The following is an 18,914-nucleotide window of genomic DNA, read 5'->3' as shown; positions in this document are numbered from 1 at the left end:
AATAACTACAATTTATATTTTCTACTGTTGTTTGCAGTTGGGAGGCTGCATCAAAGCCTCCTGTATGCTCTAGCTTTAAAAAAAAAAAAAAAAAACTTACAAAAACGTATAAATACGTCTTTGGGGCATTTAAAATAGGACATATTTATACGTTTTTGTGAGCAAATGAATAAAAAATTATCTGTCATTGTATTTTGGGGAAATTCTATACTATCAACATTACTAGTGGCTTGGGTACTTGGAGTCGGTGGTTACTCAAGGGTTTAACTACTCATAAAGTACAAATAAATGCATCACCCCCCCCCCCCCCATGTAGCCATGTAACATTGTGAAGTGTTCATCTACTCACATCATGTGCAAAGTGAGTTGTGATAACGAAGAATTTGTGTTTCCGTGGAGGGATATCGTGTAGCTAGGAGAGCAGGGAAAAAATAGGATGAGGCTCACATTCAAATTTTGTAAATACCAAAGTAACTAAAAGTTCTGTAAGAAAGATGACAATACACACCTGCAAGTCTTGGGCGTATTACAATATTGTGTTGTGATTTCTTGGTCCGTCTCCACTATATGCAGACCAGTCAGAGATGGAGTTGATCTTTCTTCTGGAAAAACAATTTCGTAAAATAACGTTGGAGACCAGCTGTGTGTGCGCTACGCTTTGTGAATTTACCCTTTATATACACACTGCGCTGTCTGCGTGGCGTTGGCTGCAGACCACCCGGCAGACGGTTGCCGGCTCCTGCTCCGTCCATGTCTGCCGATGAGGGCCTTTTGGACTTGGACAGGTAGAGCGGCGCTGACGTGTGACTGAGACGGTTTCTGTTGCGTCCATCCTTGTCCATTATTCGAGACTTGGCCTTCTTATTAATGGTGCCGGGTGTGGGAACCAAGTTTTCTGGAGCTACGGAGCACAGATTGTTATTTGTGAGACATTATTAGTAAGGATGGGCGAGTGCCGATACCAGGTACCGTATCGGGCTGATACCCGGCGTTATTTCAAGTTATCAGTACTCGTGCCACCGGCTGATACGGAGTTTTATGATCAGGAAATTAAGGCCTGTACACCTGAGAGATGGTCATTATGAAGCAATTTCTACAAGTATATGTATAGAATTTATTTTTTATTTTTTTAAATTGCCATTAATTTAATGCAATTTTAAGTAAAAATTCTATATTCGGATATATACAGTAAATATATTGTTTTAACTATATTATTGTTTTTGGGAAATGTTATGTATCAAAAGTACTCATGGTATCTGTGCTTGGTATCGTTCACCTCTCAAGCATCGAGTACTCATACTGGTATTGGTCTGAAAAAAATTGGTATCAAACATCCCTAGTAATTATGCAGCAATGGCAGTATTTTTGGAGAGTAGTTGACTTACCTGCAGCCGATTGGTTGTTATTTAACGTGAGAATGGTTGATGATTGGTTGTTCAAGGCTGTGGTTGAGCAGCAAGCTGTCAATAAAGAAATGTGGTCGTATGTGAGTGAAGGAAAAGTCTTCCCAAGCACTTTTATGCATCCATCCATCTTCTATACCACTAAACATAGATGTTTTACCTGGTGTAGGCGTCGAGGAAAGTGGAACTAACGAACTCTTGCGTGAGGATCCCAGTGCAGCGCTTGACCTGCACCAATCACATTATATTAATATGGACCACACACCACAAACCACATTTGAGTTCTGACGGCAATATCTTTTTAGAAAGGGTTGGAAGAACCACGCAGATCAACTTTCAAGACAGGATCAAAAAGTCAAACAAGTAGCAGGAAAAGAGAGGCATGAGTCGTACCATGAACATGCAGGTGGACAGAAAGTGACAGTGGCAGTGAAGATGGGCATCCAAGAGACGTAGAGAGCACAAGGGTAGGAAACAGAGCTACAGCGGACAGGCACGGATCACATAGAGAGGCAGATTAAAGAAGGGGGTATACAAATAGTACATTCTAGGGGTGGGAATTGCCTAGTACCCGGCGATTCGATTCGTATCACGATTCATAGGTCACGATTCGATTCGATGCCGATTAATCCCGATACGGATCTATAAATTGATTATTGAGATTATTATTTTTTTTACTCAAATTTAGAAAATACTAATCAATAAACTTGTACATGTGCACTGTAAGATTTGTATGAACGTTTATTTATTTATCTGAACATTCAGGCTTATAACTGAGCCACTGCATTTAACAAACAGGTTGCAGTCTGTTTCATGTTTGAACAGCACTGAAATTAAATATTAAGGCTTAATGTTCCATTAATATAACATTCCATGCTTAATGTGTGAATCCTAACCCTATGTAAGACATTTTGTTAAATATTCCCATAAAAAATTGATGTTTAAAAATCGATTTGGCCGCATATCGAATTGATTCGAGAATGGCGCGCTGTAATATATATATATATATATATATATATATATATATATATATATATATATATATATATATATATATATATATATATATATATATATATATATATATATATATATATATATATATATAATATATTGCCGAATCGATTTTTTCCAACACCCCTAGTACATTCATTGGTTATTTAAAGGGGACGTCGGCCTTAAACATTTCTTGACAATAAAATGTTCTATGTGACCTCATTAGTCTGAACATGACATTCGGATTGGTATTACATTTGTGGAATATGAGTTATGTAGCAAATCCAGCCGTTTTTACCCATCTCAGGGGGCGGCCATTTTGCCACATGTTGTCGACTAAAGATGACATCACAGTTGCTCAGGGCTCAGGCAACGACCAATCACAGCACCCCTTTTTTCTGAAGCTAAACTGTGGTTGGTTGTTATCTGAGACCCGAGCCACTTTGATGTCATTTTCACTCGACAGCAAGTGGCAAAATGGCCGCCTCCTGCTGGATTTTACTGCTTAACTCATATCCGACCAACGCAATATTAACTAGAATACCGTATTTAGACTAGTGGGACTGCATAGAACATATTATTGTGAAAAATTTTAGGGGGGTTTGAGTTCCTCTTGAAACTTTGGAAACAAGTGACATACCCATCTTTGTCTGCGGCGTCTCCTCTATGATGAAGAGTCAGGACATAAAGGATGGACATGGATATGACACTGTGGAGGAAAAATCAATACATTAAATAATTTTTTTCTCCTATCATGACTAAAAGTATTTTTTTTTTCATGTTCACTGTCTCTTTCTAACCTGAAGGCCATGACGATGACGAGGGCAAGGATGCTCCCCTGCATGAACTTTAGACTGATACAGCCTTGGTCTGGAAGTGGGCTCTGTAAAAAAAAACAAAAAAACAAAAAAAAAACACAGAATATAAACATCTTGCCGCTCATACAAAACAGTGTTTGTAATCCCAGCAGACCTTGCTGCCAGGTTTGACCGTCTTCTTCTTGAGGGGACCACTTCCTGTCCTGCTGAAATAGCTTCCTGACTGACTGCAACCAAAATGACAACAGGTTGAATGTTACGTCCTTTAAAAATAAGAACGTACCCGTGCATGCGCCGCGGCGCTCTCACCTGACCGTGCCTCCACTCACGGTGCTCTTCATGCTGTCGAGACGTCGCAGCTTGGCCAGTTTGCGGCTCCAGCGCTCCAGTTCGTCAATTCGGGTCTCGAGGTTGTCTGTCAGCTTGCACAGCTCCTTCACCGCGCCCACGTTCTCCATGAAGATGCGCTCCTTGCCAGCGAGGAAATGAGGAGACAGAGCGATATTAGCATATAAGGCAGAAACGCATCACGCAGCAGCAGTACCAAGGGAAGTGGTGCTTGCACCCGCATATGCTGTATGATTGTTTATGGTTGACATCATTTGCTTGTGTAATGAGTGAAAATCCACCAATTCCAAATCACCATTATCATTGGTTGTAATACACATGGTAGAGCGATTGGTGGAATTGAGACCCGCTCGGAGCAGGTTTGATGTCATTGTGTTTCATTCATAAATATGACAACAGTGTGCCTACTTAAGTTTGAATTGTTTGCTTTTTGAAGCACTGCAGTGCCTCACTTTGCAAGCCTACAATCAATACTAAATTTGTTCCCTTCGGGTATCCGTAGCAGGAAGATTGCGGCGAAACACGTAATCCTCCTGTTCTGTAAGACTGTATAATTAGCGATTAGTGGATCTGTGATTATATATATTTAAAAAAAAAATGTACGTTGATGTGATAGAACTTAATTGTTTTGCATATTATTGAAATATACACTCTTTTTAAAATTAATGAATTATTATTTCACCACCAGATAGCACTAAATTCCACACACTATCTCTTTAATAAAATGAATATCCAAGCTTTTTGTTAAATTTGCAACTAACCAATTAGTTAATGAGGTAAATGAACACTAACATAAATACAAAATGAATACATCGTTTTTAACTTAATTGGGAAAAAAGGGCAAAAATTATGCAAAAAAATCATACAGGACTTAATATGTAAATGTAAATGTTTGGTGGACCCGAATATAGAATAGAGCGGCAGGCTAATCCTGTTAAATTCTTTATGTATTTGAAATGGAAAAATAAAGGCTAAAAAATATATCCAACATGAAAGGCTGGCCAGTTAGAAAGATAGTCAAAAGGAAGAACTCATTTTATTCTAGGGAAAATTATTTTTTATTTTTTAGCAAATAGGGTTATACTGCATGTAAAAACAAATAAACTGCTGTTGTTGTTACCTTGTTGACAACTAAAAGGTTCGGAATGGTTTCCCCGTTGGCGCACACAATATCGCCCCCCTCCTTAACTGCCTCGGGTAAGATTTGTTGGACCTCCTGAGCAATCACCCCTGGAGGAGAACATGTCGGTATAGTATAAAAGTGACAGACACACATCCAACACCCATGAAGCGCAAACACATTTATTAGAATAGTAAATATGAAATACAGGAAGTGATGAAATGAGATGAGTTACTATGTTTTGTTACCAGTCTCTGCAGTGCTCTCTATGCCGACGGTGGCAGCAAACTCGGGCTTGTACTGATAATGGACCAGCCTCATCTGAGAAATCCGTTTCAAATTGCCTGTGGTGTCCACCTACACGCACACGGGACAACAACCAAGCAGATGCAGATGGGATGAAAACACAGATGAATGGAGCAAGGCAGGCGTGATTCATGATGACAAGGACGGAATCACAAAGAAAGAACACATGCACACATGCAAACATCCTGACCTCTTGTACGTTCTCTTTGGCTCGGATGTCAGACGGATGCACGAGGGAGCCCATGACCTTGACATTACCGTGGACGACAAGGGCCTCGTCGGGCCGGTCGGTGTTGATACCGACCCTGCCGTGATGGTAGACCGAGTCGGGCAATTGGCCTCGCTGCCACAGCACGTCGGAGTCGCTTTCAAACTGGCCTGGGTTGGATGCCTGTGACAGACAGATGTGGTAGAGGTGCGAAGGAGCTATCGTTGAGTTATTTGTAACGACAGGCTCAAAAGGGCCAAATCATCACCATGGACAAAAGTATTGGGACACGCTTCATATTCAGTTCATTATTTACCAACACTCTAAAAACAGTTGGGTCAAAAATAACTCAACTATGGGTCAAAAATGGACCGATCCTCTACTTGGGTCAATTTGACACAACTTTGAGTCAAGAAATGGGTCTTTTAATTCATTCACTGCCATTGACGGCTATAGACGTCAAAAATTCATCGAAACTATTTCTACTAGTTTAACATTTTTTCCACTTTTGTTAACAAGAGTATGAAAACCTAGAAAAAAATATTGTACATTTAGAACAGATATAACAAAAAATATTAACTGTGAGTTAACTATTGAAATCATACAATTAATTACAATTAAAAAAAATTAATCGCCTGACGCGATAAAAAAGAAAAGAAAAGATCATTAAAAATTAGGGGCGTCAGGCGAGTACATTTTTTTAATCGTAATTAATCGCATGACTTCACTAGTTAACTCAAGATCGAAAATTTTCTATCTGTTCTAAATGTCCAATAAAAAAAAATCTAGGTTTTCATACTCTTGTTAACAAAAGTGGATTATTTTTTTAAACGAATAGAAATAGTTCAAATTAAATTTTGACATCTATAACCTTCAATGGCAGTGAATGAGTTAATGTAAAACAACTTATAAACATTGGTCAGATCTTTTACTTGGGTCAAAAAAATGGGTCACTTTGCATAAAACAACCCAGAAAGTTGAGTCAAATTGACCCTTCAAGTGGATCGGTCCATTTTTTATCCATAATTTGATTACTTTTGACCCAAGTAAAGATTAATTGGTTAAGTGTGAATTTTAATTACACTAATTTATTCTTGCCTGCTCGTATGTAACACAACATTTTGTATGTGTAAATATTTACATGATATCAATTAAATGTAATTTTGAGACCAACTAAGTAAAGTTCGGTCCATTCCCACACTAATGTGCTTTAACATAGTGGTTGGAAATCGTTGCTCTCGTCAAACTGCCGTCTCAATATTTGTATCCATGTAGTGTAACATACACAAGCAGTAAAGTAAATGCACTTTTTTTTTTTTTCAATCGAATGCAATTTACAATGACATTACATTACGGTATCTCATCCACACAAAGGAGAGGAATAAAACCAGAGAAACTATTGAAGAACGGCATGCAGAGGAAATTGAGACGTCCCATTCACGACTGATAAGATTGCTGTAGGAGGCAGACAGACATGGCTGGACGTTACCCTGACGATGATCCTCTCAGACACATGAGCAGCCACAGTGTAGGTCTGACTGTGGGACTGAGCGTGGAGCGCCACCACCAGCATGAAGTACCTGCGAGGGCAAAATAAGCGTAAGTCTCGTGGAGTTGTCGAAAATTGATCAACACGCACCTCTGGTCAGGGTTTGGTTTGCCTTTCTTCCTCATGTTGTTTGCTGTGGTCTCGCTGAAGTGGAGTCGGCCCACTGTTACTTTTGTGACTTGCTCTGGGGGCAAGGTGATCCTTTGAGGAGAGAAAAGTCATGGGGTAAGGTTTGTGTGAAACTTTGTGTATACAGGAAGCTGGGACTTATCCACCTATTTATGTTTTATTTTTCGTGTTCTTTTTGAAATGCCCAAAGGTGCCACGAGATGGTGCCAAAGCTTCAGATAGTAGGAAAGTAATAATTAACTCATTCACTGCAATACTGTAAATTCATTTCAACTATTTGTATTACTTTAATGTTTTTTCTACTTTTGTTAACAAGATTAAGAAAACCTAGAATTTTTTTATTGTAAATTTAGAATAGATATAAAAATTGTGATTAATCGTGAGTTAACTAGTGAAGTCATGTGATTAATTACAATAAAACATTTTCATCACCTGACGCCCCTAATTTTTAATAATCTTTTATTCTTTAAAAAAAAAAAGATTAAAAAAAGAAAAAAAAAGATTATTAAAAATTAGGGCCGTCAGGCAATTAATATTAGTAATCGTAATTAATCGCATGACTTTACTAACTCACGATTAATCACAAATTTTATATCTGTTCGAAGCGTACAATTTTTTCCTAGGTTTTCATACTCTTGTTAACAAAAGTTTAAAAAAAAGTTAAACTAATAGAAATAGTTCAAATGATTTTTTGACGTCTATAGCCGTCAATGGCAGTGAATGAGTTAAGATATGTCTTGACAAGCATGTTTATTATGTTGCATTGTAAGATTGTGTTGTTGTTTTTTAAATCAATATCAGAACGCAGCCATTTTGCCACTTGCTGTCGACTGAAGATGACATCACAGTTGTTCAGGTCTTTCTCAGGTAACAGCCAATCACAGCTCAGCTTCAGAAAACAGATGAGCTGTGATTAGTTGTTGACTTTGCTGCATAACGCATATTCCACAAATGTAATATTAATCAGAAAGTGATGTTGAGATTAGTGAGGTCACATATAACATATTATTGTCAAGAAATGTTTAAGGATAATGTCACAAAATTAGTTTGAAATAATAAAGTGCTCTGGGATCATACTGTAGTTTGTGGTTTATTTACTAGGGATGCATGAGTATTGACATCAAGTATCGGTATCAGGCCAATATTGTTTTTATTTTACGTTTCAGGTGCTCATGGAGGCTGTCGGTACAAGCCACTGATAATTCAGGAGAGAAAAAAAATCAGTGAGTAAGTCCTCCTTTGGCAATAATTGATGCTATACTGCGGCAGATTGGCACATCAGCGAAGCATCTGTGTTTTTTTTTTGTATCGAACAACCCTAATATTTTTAGTTAACTATTAATATAAGCAATCAAACATTTTTAGCTAGGCGTCAATGACTTGAGCACGGCTCGATCCCTTTACTTTGAGACGAGCTGGGGTATACGGCACATATTTCCATGGCTGTTCCTATTCCTATTCCACGCGATGAGAATTTCACAAGGCAAGGCTTTTATGACATAAAAATGAAAAAGAAAAAATCCTATCTCTGTCAAATCCCGCTTTGACCCGCACACCTAATGACAGTCTTCGATGAGCCTAACAAGCAGTCACAACTGTGAGGCTGACCACAAGCAAGCGTGCTGTCTAAAACCTTATTGAAAACACGTGTTCAGAAGATGGTTTTTTTTCTTCTTACAAAACTGGCTTGAAAGGCCTCTTGCTTCGATCCGACTGCGACTGCTCCACGCTGATGGACTGGTTCATGGCCTCCACCTGGCAGTCCAGAGAAAGAAAAACAACACCCTAAATAAATATGCGGCGAGGCCCCATATTTGACAGGACGACATCCATCACTACAGTCCCTCACTTTCACTCCGTTGAGTTTGAGATAGAAACAGTCGATGGGCTGAAGGCCTTCGCTTGTCTTGACGTACTTGGGATCTCCCAGCATCCCTACGTACACGGTCACTTGGAAGTGGTTCTTCTTCTGGCACACAAACGCATCGTCGGACAAGGAGAAGTTGAAGCCTTTGTCCGCATCAACTCGGTAGGTTGGCATCGGACTACAGACATGATGACATAGGGAGGGAAGTGTGAAAAAAAAAATGCGGAATCAAAGTAGATAAACTCTTTCTAATAATTTGTGGTTGATTTGTCTTCATTTTAGCGTAGGCCTAATCTATAACCAAAACAATAATTTATTGCTTATGTTTGTAAAAAAAAAAAAAGACAAAAAATTGGAAGAGGACCTTGAAAAAAATAATTGTATCTTAAATCATAATCGTAATGTTAAGATGAAGTAAAAAAAAAAAAATTACAATCAAATTATTTTTCAAAATCAAACAAAACCAAACTCGTCCCAGACATTCCTGAATGACAATGCAACATCTTTTTCATGTGCTGACGTCCACTACTGAAAGGTCTGATGAGCTCATTCCTACTCATTACTCTCCGTTTCCAAAAAGCACTCGTGTGTCAGTGTACGCGTGCACTAATTTCTTCCTCGATTTTCCTCCTCCCTCCTCGCGATGTCTTTCTTAATCGAAACCCTGCGCTGGAATACTCCTCCGCACGGCTCACCTCTGAGGAATTTATGGACCTCTACGGCTCAGCGATGCCAATTCTGTGCTTGAATTATCTTTTCAAACAATTATCACTCCTTTCCATTTTTGGCTGTTAGTTCTTTCTGTGTTTAAAGTAAAGATTCGCCAACATAAATTCCACCCACAGCTCTTTGCAGTTTGCATCATAAAGTGGCGTCCACTTGTTCTGCTGGTGAGGTTGCCACTTAATGCACTGATAATTTGGGTCCATGTATCCATTGTCTGCATCCTGCATCAAGCCTAAAATGAAACCACATGATATGATATCAGGATGAAGGCGAGAACATAAAACCACCAACCAGATTGTCCAAACTGTTCTATTTTTTATTAAAAAGCAAGAATGGGTGAGGTAGAAGAAGAGGTGAGGAAGAAAGAAAGATGCCTGCCTACCTGGTTCTTGTTTGATGATACCTGTGAGGATTTGGGAATTGAGAGTGCTGTTGGGCGATTCTGAATGTTTCCTCTTTTTGGCTTGGTGGACAGGAATTCCACTGTTGAAACAAAAGGGGGGGGGGGGGGGATTATGTTTGATCATCTCATCTATATGAGATGAATATAAAAAAAAACATAATTATTGAATCCAAATGGAAACGTCCTTGGAGCTCCATCTGTGATAGCGTAGCGTAGCATAGCATAGCGTAGCATATATCCTCTGCAGTACTTAATTTTCTCCAGGTTTACTAGTTTACTAGTATTTCTTCAGTAAACTCAGTTTATCCGGGTTTACAGTGTATTGGTGGCCCGACTTGCCAGGTTTGCGGTGCGAACGGCGCTAAAATAAACAATAACTTTTGATTCAAAAATAAAACGCACACTATATTAAAAGTCAGATTTTCAAATGTGAACAGGATGACCTGTCAAGTCATGTAATTCAAGTCAAAGTCGAGTTAAATCTCATGAATAGCAAAGATGAAGGTCAAAGTCTTAGCCTAGCATGTCCTAAAAGTGGCGACCTGAGTCTGGCTTGAGTCAAGTCATGTGACTTCAGTTCCCCGCCTCTGCTCTTTTCCTATTTAGACAGTTCTTTGACACCATTCTTGGTACCATCTTAGGGCATTGCAATAATAGTAATACTGTATAATGAAGATACAAAAAATCATCATCATCATCACCATCATCATCATCATCATCATCACTTACTCCTGCCCCTGCGGATGCTGCAGTAGTTGGTGAAGCATCTGCGTCTGCTGCAGGTCTCCACCGGCACTCGTGGCCGGACCGATGGGATACTGTGATATTATGGGCTCAGGCTTCAGGTACATGTCCCGGTGCATGCTGGGATAGTGGCCGTGAGGCGGAAGGGGTGGCGTCGGAGTCATGTGACACATGTTTTCTGGCGTCATGGTCCTAATCATGTGCGGATCTGAAAGAGACAGTGGCAGTCATAAGCAAGATATGACTTTTCTCATCAGAATAACTTTAGACTTTAATACGGCAGTAGTTGAAATGTCAGCCAACTTACAAAATGATTACTTCTGTAAGTTATTTTGAAATTATGAAATGGATATTCCATTTTTGTCAGTCTAGTTGACTGGGAGAGATGACATGTTTTTTCTATATTAGTGCATTTTGCATTGTTTCAAACTGGGTCAGCAGTAGCAAGTAGCGCATAGCGACATACTGACGTTAAAAAAAAAGCTATTGTAAGAGGAAGCACTTCAACTAAAGCAGTAAATCTTATTTTAAGAAAATATAATGATCCTCTGAATGAGTCTTTTTTTGTGGATTACCCAGTAACAGGCACAAGCTGCTTTCAGTGTCTTGGAATATTGACTTAGATGCAAAACGATTCATTTTCTTCTTGACTTTAATCTTGTTTGAATGCCATAAAAGTGATGAGTAACACTATATTGATTGAATTGTGACTCAGATGCAACTCGTTGGAAAAACATTTACTGCACCTGTGCGATCGTTGCGTCTTGCCTTCTCACGATTTTCCTGACATTTTGTATCCCTAATTTCTGTGTTTGTATTTCTAAGCAACCAAATTCATTGTGTGTTCAGCATAGATTAGATACTCACCATTCACCTGTTGAGGCGAGTAAGGCTCTGAGCTTGAGTCTGGTGGAGACTCGGGAAGAGTTCTAAAATGAAACAGACGCTGAATGAATACATCATTGATAAATAAAGAATATAACTGTGGGTAATATTGTCTGTCTATATGTGTTGCTGCAATTTGTTGCTTTGAGGATAATAGCGCCGCAACATAGATGCTATTTAGCATTAGCATTAGGCTTGTCTATGTGGTTGTTTTATGTTTCTTTTGGCAATAAATTTCAACAAAAACCTTGAAGCATCAGCCTACTTTTGAAACAATCAATTTGACAAAACTTTTTTTTATACCTCATTTGCATAATGAACTTGCCCATCAGTCCATTTAATAAAAATCACATTCGGCCCTCGAGCACAAAAGTTAGCTAACCCTCACTTTACAGGTGCGCTCACCCAGGGGCGTAGTGGCCTCTGTGCTCGGGTTTGACGTGAGGCTGTTGGTGCTGCTGGTGCTGCTGGTGCTGCTGGTGCTGCTGGTGCTGCTGGTGCTGCTGATGCTGACCCAGGCAGGGGTAGCTGTGCCGCAGGCTCAAGGAAGGACCCGGAGGGTATGCGTTCGGGCAATTCGGGGGTCCGGGGGGAGGGGCTCCCTGGCGGAGGGGAATCGGAGGGCTCACGCCGCACACCAACCCCCCAGAGGAGGACACTCCCGCCTGGGGAGATGAGTAATGTGGTCCCGGGGTGCTGTGGACCTCTGAGAAACAGCTGGGAGACCCGAAGAGGAGAAAAAAAGGGGGGGGGGGGATTAGCCTTATCAGAGAAAACAAATTCCTTTGTAACAACATGAACTGCATGAGCAGTGTGTGTTGTTTTGACGTTGCCGGGTTGGCGTGTAGTCCCTACTGACATGTCAGTGCTATCGTCCTCCTTGCTGATGTACTCTTCCAGGATACTGGTGTCGATGTTGGCTGTATCCAGAGTACTGGCAATATCATGGCCTGGGGTAAAGGGGAGGGGGGTCAAAGAGTGGAGATGGAGAGCATCTGGGAATTAACAACAGGAATCTTTCAGCAACTCCGCACACTGCCACATGGACTCTGCTTCCAAGGCAATCTTACTGTATGGCGTAATGACCAGTGTGTATCCTTTTCCTCTTTATCGCAACTCACTTGATTAGATGGCATTTTCCGTGTACCGTATTTCAAAATGGATAAACAAGTAGAAGAAAATCTATGATTTGCTTGGCGGGAATGTGAGGTTACTTTGTGTCAAAGTATGTTAGTAGTTAACATTGCTTCATACATAAACTGGGAACTGGCCCTCCTCAATTACAACAAACAGTTAATCTTGTTGCTACATGACTGCGGTCTCATGTCTGATTTTAATATACAGTACACCCACCTCCATTCACCACCTTAATTTTTTCATACAGTTTATACGACTCTATTTTGTTCTGCCCCTCGTTTATTTGGGGTGAAATTCCACTCTCAGAGAGTAGATGGCGTAGATGACACAATTATTTAACACTGTATATTTGAAGGAAGAAGTGTGAAATCAGGAAGTATTTCAAGCTCAACCTAGTTTTTGCTGATGAGTATTGAATGTAAAATCTTCAATCCTGCTTTTTATGCCTACAGAAAGCCATGGCTGTAGGTTCATATAATTACATACTCTTCATCTTTAGGAATGATTATTGATGTTGTGTAATGATAAGTTAACTTTGTTAGATTTGTTTTCTGTAAACACAATGAGGGATTGGCACACTCTATTTCTCTTATCCATTGCTCTTGCTCTTTCTCAATATATTTTAAGTCTTTAAATATATTTGTATTTTTATTTTTATTTTTATTTTTTTATATTTTATTTTTAAAACTGTGTTTAAAGACCTTTAAAATATTAAGTGCCGTAAATGCCATAAACACAAGCCTAAATAGGGAATTTCTCCATCTTGGACTTCACTTGTTGCGTTGGTGATCAAGAACGTAAGCCCCTCAATGGAAGGGGCTTTACTGTATTTCTTAATTTAATATTTCGTGAGAGTTGTAAAATATATGTAGAATTTTTAGTTTGGTAGAGTACCGTGAGATTTTTCTCGTAAAATGGGTGCCTTGACTCAATGAATGTAAGGAAACACAATCATTCCGTGCTACTTGAGTGCAAGGTTTTTCTTGTTCACCCTTTGTGAACCAAAGCCTCTCAAATCCTTAACACATGACCTCACTAATAACCTGATTTACTAAAAGTTTGCACATGCAAAAAAAGGGCGCAAACTCGCTTGCTCACGCAAACAGAAACTCATGGAAACTCATCTGCTGATGGGTCGCAACCACCGTTGCGCTTGCTACTTGCACAAAATTTGCCATGGAGTTCATTTTGCTTGTTCTAGGAGAATATAATTGGCGTCGGGCCAAAACAATGCACCTCTGAAGTCGTCACTTTTTAGGAGACCCCAAAAACGCCATGTTTGTTCAACCTTTTCATTGTATCATCAAAGAGGACAAGCCATTTTCAAAACACAAGTTGGTCAATAATTCATAAAAATGAATTAAAGTATGGATTAAAAAACACACACAAAATTTTCCAAATTGTGACATATGAGGTTTTGGCCCGACCCTAGTGATATGCAAACAGATAATTTAGCACGAGAAATGTGATTTACAACGGTTGATTTTAAAACTGAAAGTCAGGTGTAAACTGGCACACAAAGCAGTGCCGGCATAGCACAGGCAAAATGAGAAGCGTTTTCCGCTCGTGTAAACATTTTCGAAAAACAAACAGAATTTAAAATGATCATGAAATATCGTCTATTCAGAAACGGAATTTTTGAAATTCTGATGATCCAAGGGCTGACTTGAGCCAGCCACAAGAAGGAGTCATGCCATATCACCTATGACAAAATTACTATTAACTCTTCATTTCCTTGCATCTGACTCATTTTGACTTCTGTGCAGTGGCGATTTGTGCCGCCCTGTATCGGTAGCAGTTCATGGACATGTTCTCTTGAGTTTTAAATGCCATGTCACGCTGGATGGGTACTCAAGACCCGTTAAATCAAACAAAAAATGTCTTTCTTGCAGTTACTAACTTCGCCCAAATGATCGGAGAGACTGATTTATTCTCATGAACTAAATTGATGGTTTCTGACTTCCACTAACACTTCCAATTCCACCACTGCAAACTACAGTACAAAACCCAACAGCCAACAGCGCACACAATCTGTTAGCGTAAGTGAACATGCCCTAAACGTTTAAAACAAATAAAGGAAGCTCTTATTAATATATTCATCTAACGGGCACACAGACAAACTATTACGCCATATTAGAAGTATTGATGTTGTTTTTCTTAATTTTACAAACAACGGTTAGGTTCAACTGAGGGTTCTGTGTGTGTGCGTGCTGGGGGTTGAGTGTAAGGACCTGCTAAACACTGCATGGCCAAACAACCTCCGGTCAATTTTTGTTTTCTTTTACATTCTATGATAGATTAAGTATCACTGGGAGGAATTGCTGAGAATTCTTGTTTCATCAAAAATGCATATTTACTGCCTTTTATCGTCCGCAAATGCAGTTCATCCATTAAAAATAACACAAAAGTAAGCTAAGATCAAACCACCACATAAAGTATCAAAGGCACAAACCAGACCACATGTCCTTTACCCAGATTAGGGTCCCTCTGAATTTTATTGTGTCACATCAATCTTCACATTACAATGTCAGGTCCTCCGCAACCTTTACCATGTTTACACTCTCTTCACTAGATCGAAGCAGATGGTAAATGTCTTCTAATGCGTGCCAGTGCAGCGGGAGAAAAGCGGGATGGTTCCCCCTGAAATAAGATCCAGATGTGCACCCCACCCACAACAGCCGTAAATCTAAACTGGCAGGCCTGATAACGAAGCACTACAGGGAGAGGGGAGGCTGGATGGATGGCGGGTGAGGCGAACGGGGGCAAGGAGGACAAACTATAAGTCGGACATCCCAGGATGGAATGAAAGGAAGTGTGAAGGAGAACCGCAAAGAGAGGTTGAAACGCGGTATGACGTTACACCGCCATTTTTGTCTAAGTGATGTCAAAGACCTCCAGCCCAGAGTGCAAGCATAAGATCAACAAGTGAAAAATGTCTCCCGACTTTCTTATTAAGCTCCGACATATTCATCAAGTTGTTGAACATTGGAAAATGTTGAAGTAACTAGCAAGTTGAAATGGTGCAATTTTGGTAAACCATTGGGTGATTTGGATTCTGCTCCATTTTGTGTATCATTTTAATATTAGTTTATAACAAATTTTTCGCAATGCCGTAGAACTTTGAAGAAAATGTATCCTTCTCCCCAAACCCTATAAAGCCAAACGTATCATATAAAATACAAGACATTTTTGAGCCCTCTATTTCATGAGAATAATATTTTTTTCCCATTAAAACCCTGATGTATATGATCTGAAACATGCATTGCACTGATAATCCATTAGAGGGCAGTATCACCCAGCTGATGGCTTTTCCAGCGACCTTGCAAGATCGCCCCAATCGAGAAAGGAGAAACACCTATACTTATTAACTCATTCACTCCCGGCTATCTTCACTGAAGCAAACCCCCTTCGCTCCCGGCTGATTTACTGGATTTTGACTGATTTTGCAAGGCCCACAGAATATTGTGTTCTATTGCTATAAAAACATGGAACCTACCAAAAGAAAGATTACACTCTCTTATTTCATCAGGAAAAAAAAGTATATTTGAATCTGTTTCCGCTTTGCATAAATTAGCATTAAAATATAGTATATTATTCACAAACGTGTTGAAAACACTGGGGAATAGAGCTTTTTTGCAACATGGCCCTGGTTGATCTCTTATACTCTGCTTCCACCAGTTGGTCTTTTTTTGTAATTATTACCATTGTTTTAAGCGACCTCTTCAGGTCAGAGGCTGCATCAAAGCCTTCTGTATGCTCGAGCATAAAAAAACAAACAAACATAAAAAACGCATAAATACGTTTTTGGGACCAAATAATGTTTTTGTTTGTTTGTTCAAAAGAACCAATAAATACTCTATTTACAAAGACTCTGAATTTTCTCTCATTAATTTCATGGTTTAGGCTTCATAGATCTAATTGACTTTTGCACACCAAACATAACACAATTATGTTTCATAAGCACTATAAGTTATATAACTAAAATCTACTTAGCTAATAAAAAGCACCATTGTGTATTTTTTTTTTAGGCTGAGGTCAGAGGAAGGCAGTTACTACAGTACACTATAAAGAAAACATAAAGCATTTTTTTACACTTCAGTATGAGCTTCACTCTAAAGGTAAGTGAATTCAGAGATTGTTTTCTAAACACATTAAACATGATTTAGGATCATTAATGAAACAGTGCAAAGACAAAAAAAAATATGTAGTTGATTTTTTGGGGAGGGCATGGCTAAAACACAGCGTTGAACGTATCAATGAATTTTGAGCGTCCATCATTCATCAATCGTCAACTCGTGAATATTTTAAGCCGAATTGCAATGTAATCGATAATCCGTCATTCCTTAGCCAAATGGGCGTTCGTCAATATTTCCGTCATTCAAAGTGGGCATCCGTTAATGTTTCTGTCATTCGTCAGCAAAATGGTCATTTTGTCATTGGGGTATTAGATTGATGGTCAAAAACCTACTTCTGGCAATGCTTGGTCCGTCAATTATTTGACGTTTTCCATCATTTGTTATTCGTCAACAAATGATGGACCCCACTATATATGTAAAGTTAGCTAGCAAGCTATTGCTCTTAAATTTGATATTTAATTAATTTAATTTATTTAATTTATTAAATTTATTTAATTTATTTACTTTTCACTTTCCTACTTCTTGTTATTAATTTATTAATATTATTTGTATTTACTTGTATTCTTACCTACTTATGATATTTATTTTATTTTGTTTCACATGTCATTACTGCACGACTGATTTCTATTCCATGTACCTGTAAAGCACTTTGTAGGCAGCAATAAAGAGCTTTATAAATAAAGTAAAATTGAGTTGACAATTATTTCAGTATGCAGTATACTTTTTGTTACTTCGTGATTCAGTGGTGTGCCGTGACAAAAATGAAGCATTAGCTTTAACCTCAATAGGTTGAGAAACACTGATTTACAGGCCTTCTCATGATAAGCAATATTTTTCATATTTTTTTTATTGTACATTTAGAACAGATATAAAATGTGTGATTAATCTTGAGTTAACTAGAGAAGTCATGCGATTAATTACGATAAAAAATAATTTAATTGCCTGACGCCCCCAATTTTTTTTCATTCACTGCCATTGACGACTATAAACGTCAAAAATTCATTTGAACTATTTCTATTAGTTTAAAAATTTTTTCAAGAGTATGAAAACCTATAACTTTTTTTATTGTACATTTAAAATAGATATCAATTTTGTAATTAATCAAGAGTTAACTAGTGAAGTCATGCGATTAATTAAGATTAAACAATTTCATTAATTAATTTCGCCTGACGCCCCAATTTTTTTTTAATCTTCTTTTTTTTTTATCGCCTCAGGCGGTTAATTTTTTTTAATTGTAATTAATTGCATGACTTCAATAGTTGACTCACAATTAATCACAAAAAAATCTGTTCTAAATGTACAATATATTTTTTCTAGGTTTTTATACTCTTGTTAACAAAAGTGGGAAAAAATGTTAAACTACTAGAAATAGTTTAAATGAATTTTGGCGTCTATAGCCGTCAATGGCAGTGAATGAGTTAAACAAACACAAATGCAGCAGCTTCCATCTCCATCACTCAATCAGCGGAGTTTCGACGATGCAATGGTGTGTGCCAGTTAACTCGTATTCAGTCCAGCTGTGCCCAACAAGACATAGTGGAATCATTGTCACGCTCACTTCAATACAGACTGGTCTTTTCAGAGATTTGGAGGGCGTGTGTGTGTAATTGTGTATACGGAGGAGAGTGTGTGTGTGGACGTGTTATGGTAGTTCAAAGCCAGGCTGTCAGATTAACATTAATCTAAAATGCACACAAACAAAAAGAAGGGTGCATGAGTGCCTATTAGTTCAGGCGCATATTCGATTTCCCTTCCTCTTTTCACACAATAAACTCTTGAAACTCTAAAGGAGAATGTACCGGAGGTAGTACAAGTTAGAAAGAAAAGTCCTTGCGGCAAACGTGCAATTCAACGAGCATTAAATAATTAACTTTGCTTTACCTTTTTCAGGACAAAAAAATGATGTCAGGGTGCTTTTTTGTTTGGCTTCTTTACGTTCATGTCACAATTAACAGAAAACAAAACACAAAAACAAACCCCTTTTTTCCCCCTCTAAAGTCATACTTGACTCATTTAGCTATTTTCTGATAAATAAATAAAAAGTTAATGTTTTGTCTGTAATTAATTTGGTAACTACTATATATAATTTTTCATGTACAATTAGTTGTTTTAAAAACACATTTTGCCACTTGCTGTCGA

General features: G+C 38.5%; 1 protein-coding gene across 9 annotated transcripts in view; it reads right to left on the bottom strand.

The window, feature by feature from the left end:
* Positions 1–18,914, bottom strand: part of myrf (myelin regulatory factor) — a 33,184-nt gene that overhangs the window by 3,643 nt on the left and 10,627 nt on the right. For 2 of the 9 annotated variants that reach the window (XM_086074507.1, XM_086074516.1), the window contains exons 2-24: positions 12,362–12,452; positions 11,908–12,219; positions 11,485–11,546; positions 10,603–10,825; positions 9,853–9,953; positions 9,588–9,702; positions 8,727–8,922; positions 8,556–8,641; positions 6,839–6,949; positions 6,674–6,779; positions 5,182–5,382; positions 4,934–5,042; positions 4,686–4,795; positions 3,527–3,687; positions 3,372–3,444; positions 3,200–3,282; positions 3,040–3,108; positions 1,797–1,883; positions 1,564–1,631; positions 1,386–1,460; positions 671–901; positions 509–602; positions 350–412 (exon numbers count right to left, since the gene is read on the bottom strand). In XM_086074507.1, coding sequence (XP_085930633.1) covers positions 350–412; positions 509–602; positions 671–901; positions 1,386–1,460; positions 1,564–1,631; positions 1,797–1,883; positions 3,040–3,108; positions 3,200–3,282; positions 3,372–3,444; positions 3,527–3,687; positions 4,686–4,795; positions 4,934–5,042; positions 5,182–5,382; positions 6,674–6,779; positions 6,839–6,949; positions 8,556–8,641; positions 8,727–8,922; positions 9,588–9,702; positions 9,853–9,953; positions 10,603–10,825; positions 11,485–11,546; positions 11,908–12,219; positions 12,362–12,452 — 2,827 coding nt within the window. The remainder of the gene's footprint in view (positions 1–349; positions 413–508; positions 603–670; positions 902–1,385; positions 1,461–1,563; positions 1,632–1,796; positions 1,884–3,039; positions 3,109–3,199; positions 3,283–3,371; positions 3,445–3,526; positions 3,688–4,685; positions 4,796–4,933; positions 5,043–5,181; positions 5,383–6,673; positions 6,780–6,838; positions 6,950–8,555; positions 8,642–8,726; positions 8,923–9,587; positions 9,703–9,852; positions 9,954–10,602; positions 10,826–11,484; positions 11,547–11,907; positions 12,220–12,361; positions 12,453–18,914) is intronic. The other 7 variants (XM_086074508.1, XM_086074511.1, XM_086074510.1 and 4 more) reach the window with 7 other exon arrangements.

Source organism: Leptonotus elevatus, chromosome 4, assembly GCF_054856555.1.
Source record: "Leptonotus elevatus isolate MCC_2025b chromosome 4, RoL_Lele_1.0, whole genome shotgun sequence".
NCBI classification, from domain to species: Eukaryota; Metazoa; Chordata; class Actinopteri; order Syngnathiformes; family Syngnathidae; genus Leptonotus; species Leptonotus elevatus.
Note: the sequence above shows the minus strand (reverse complement) of the source record. Positions and strands in the feature narration are given on the sequence as shown.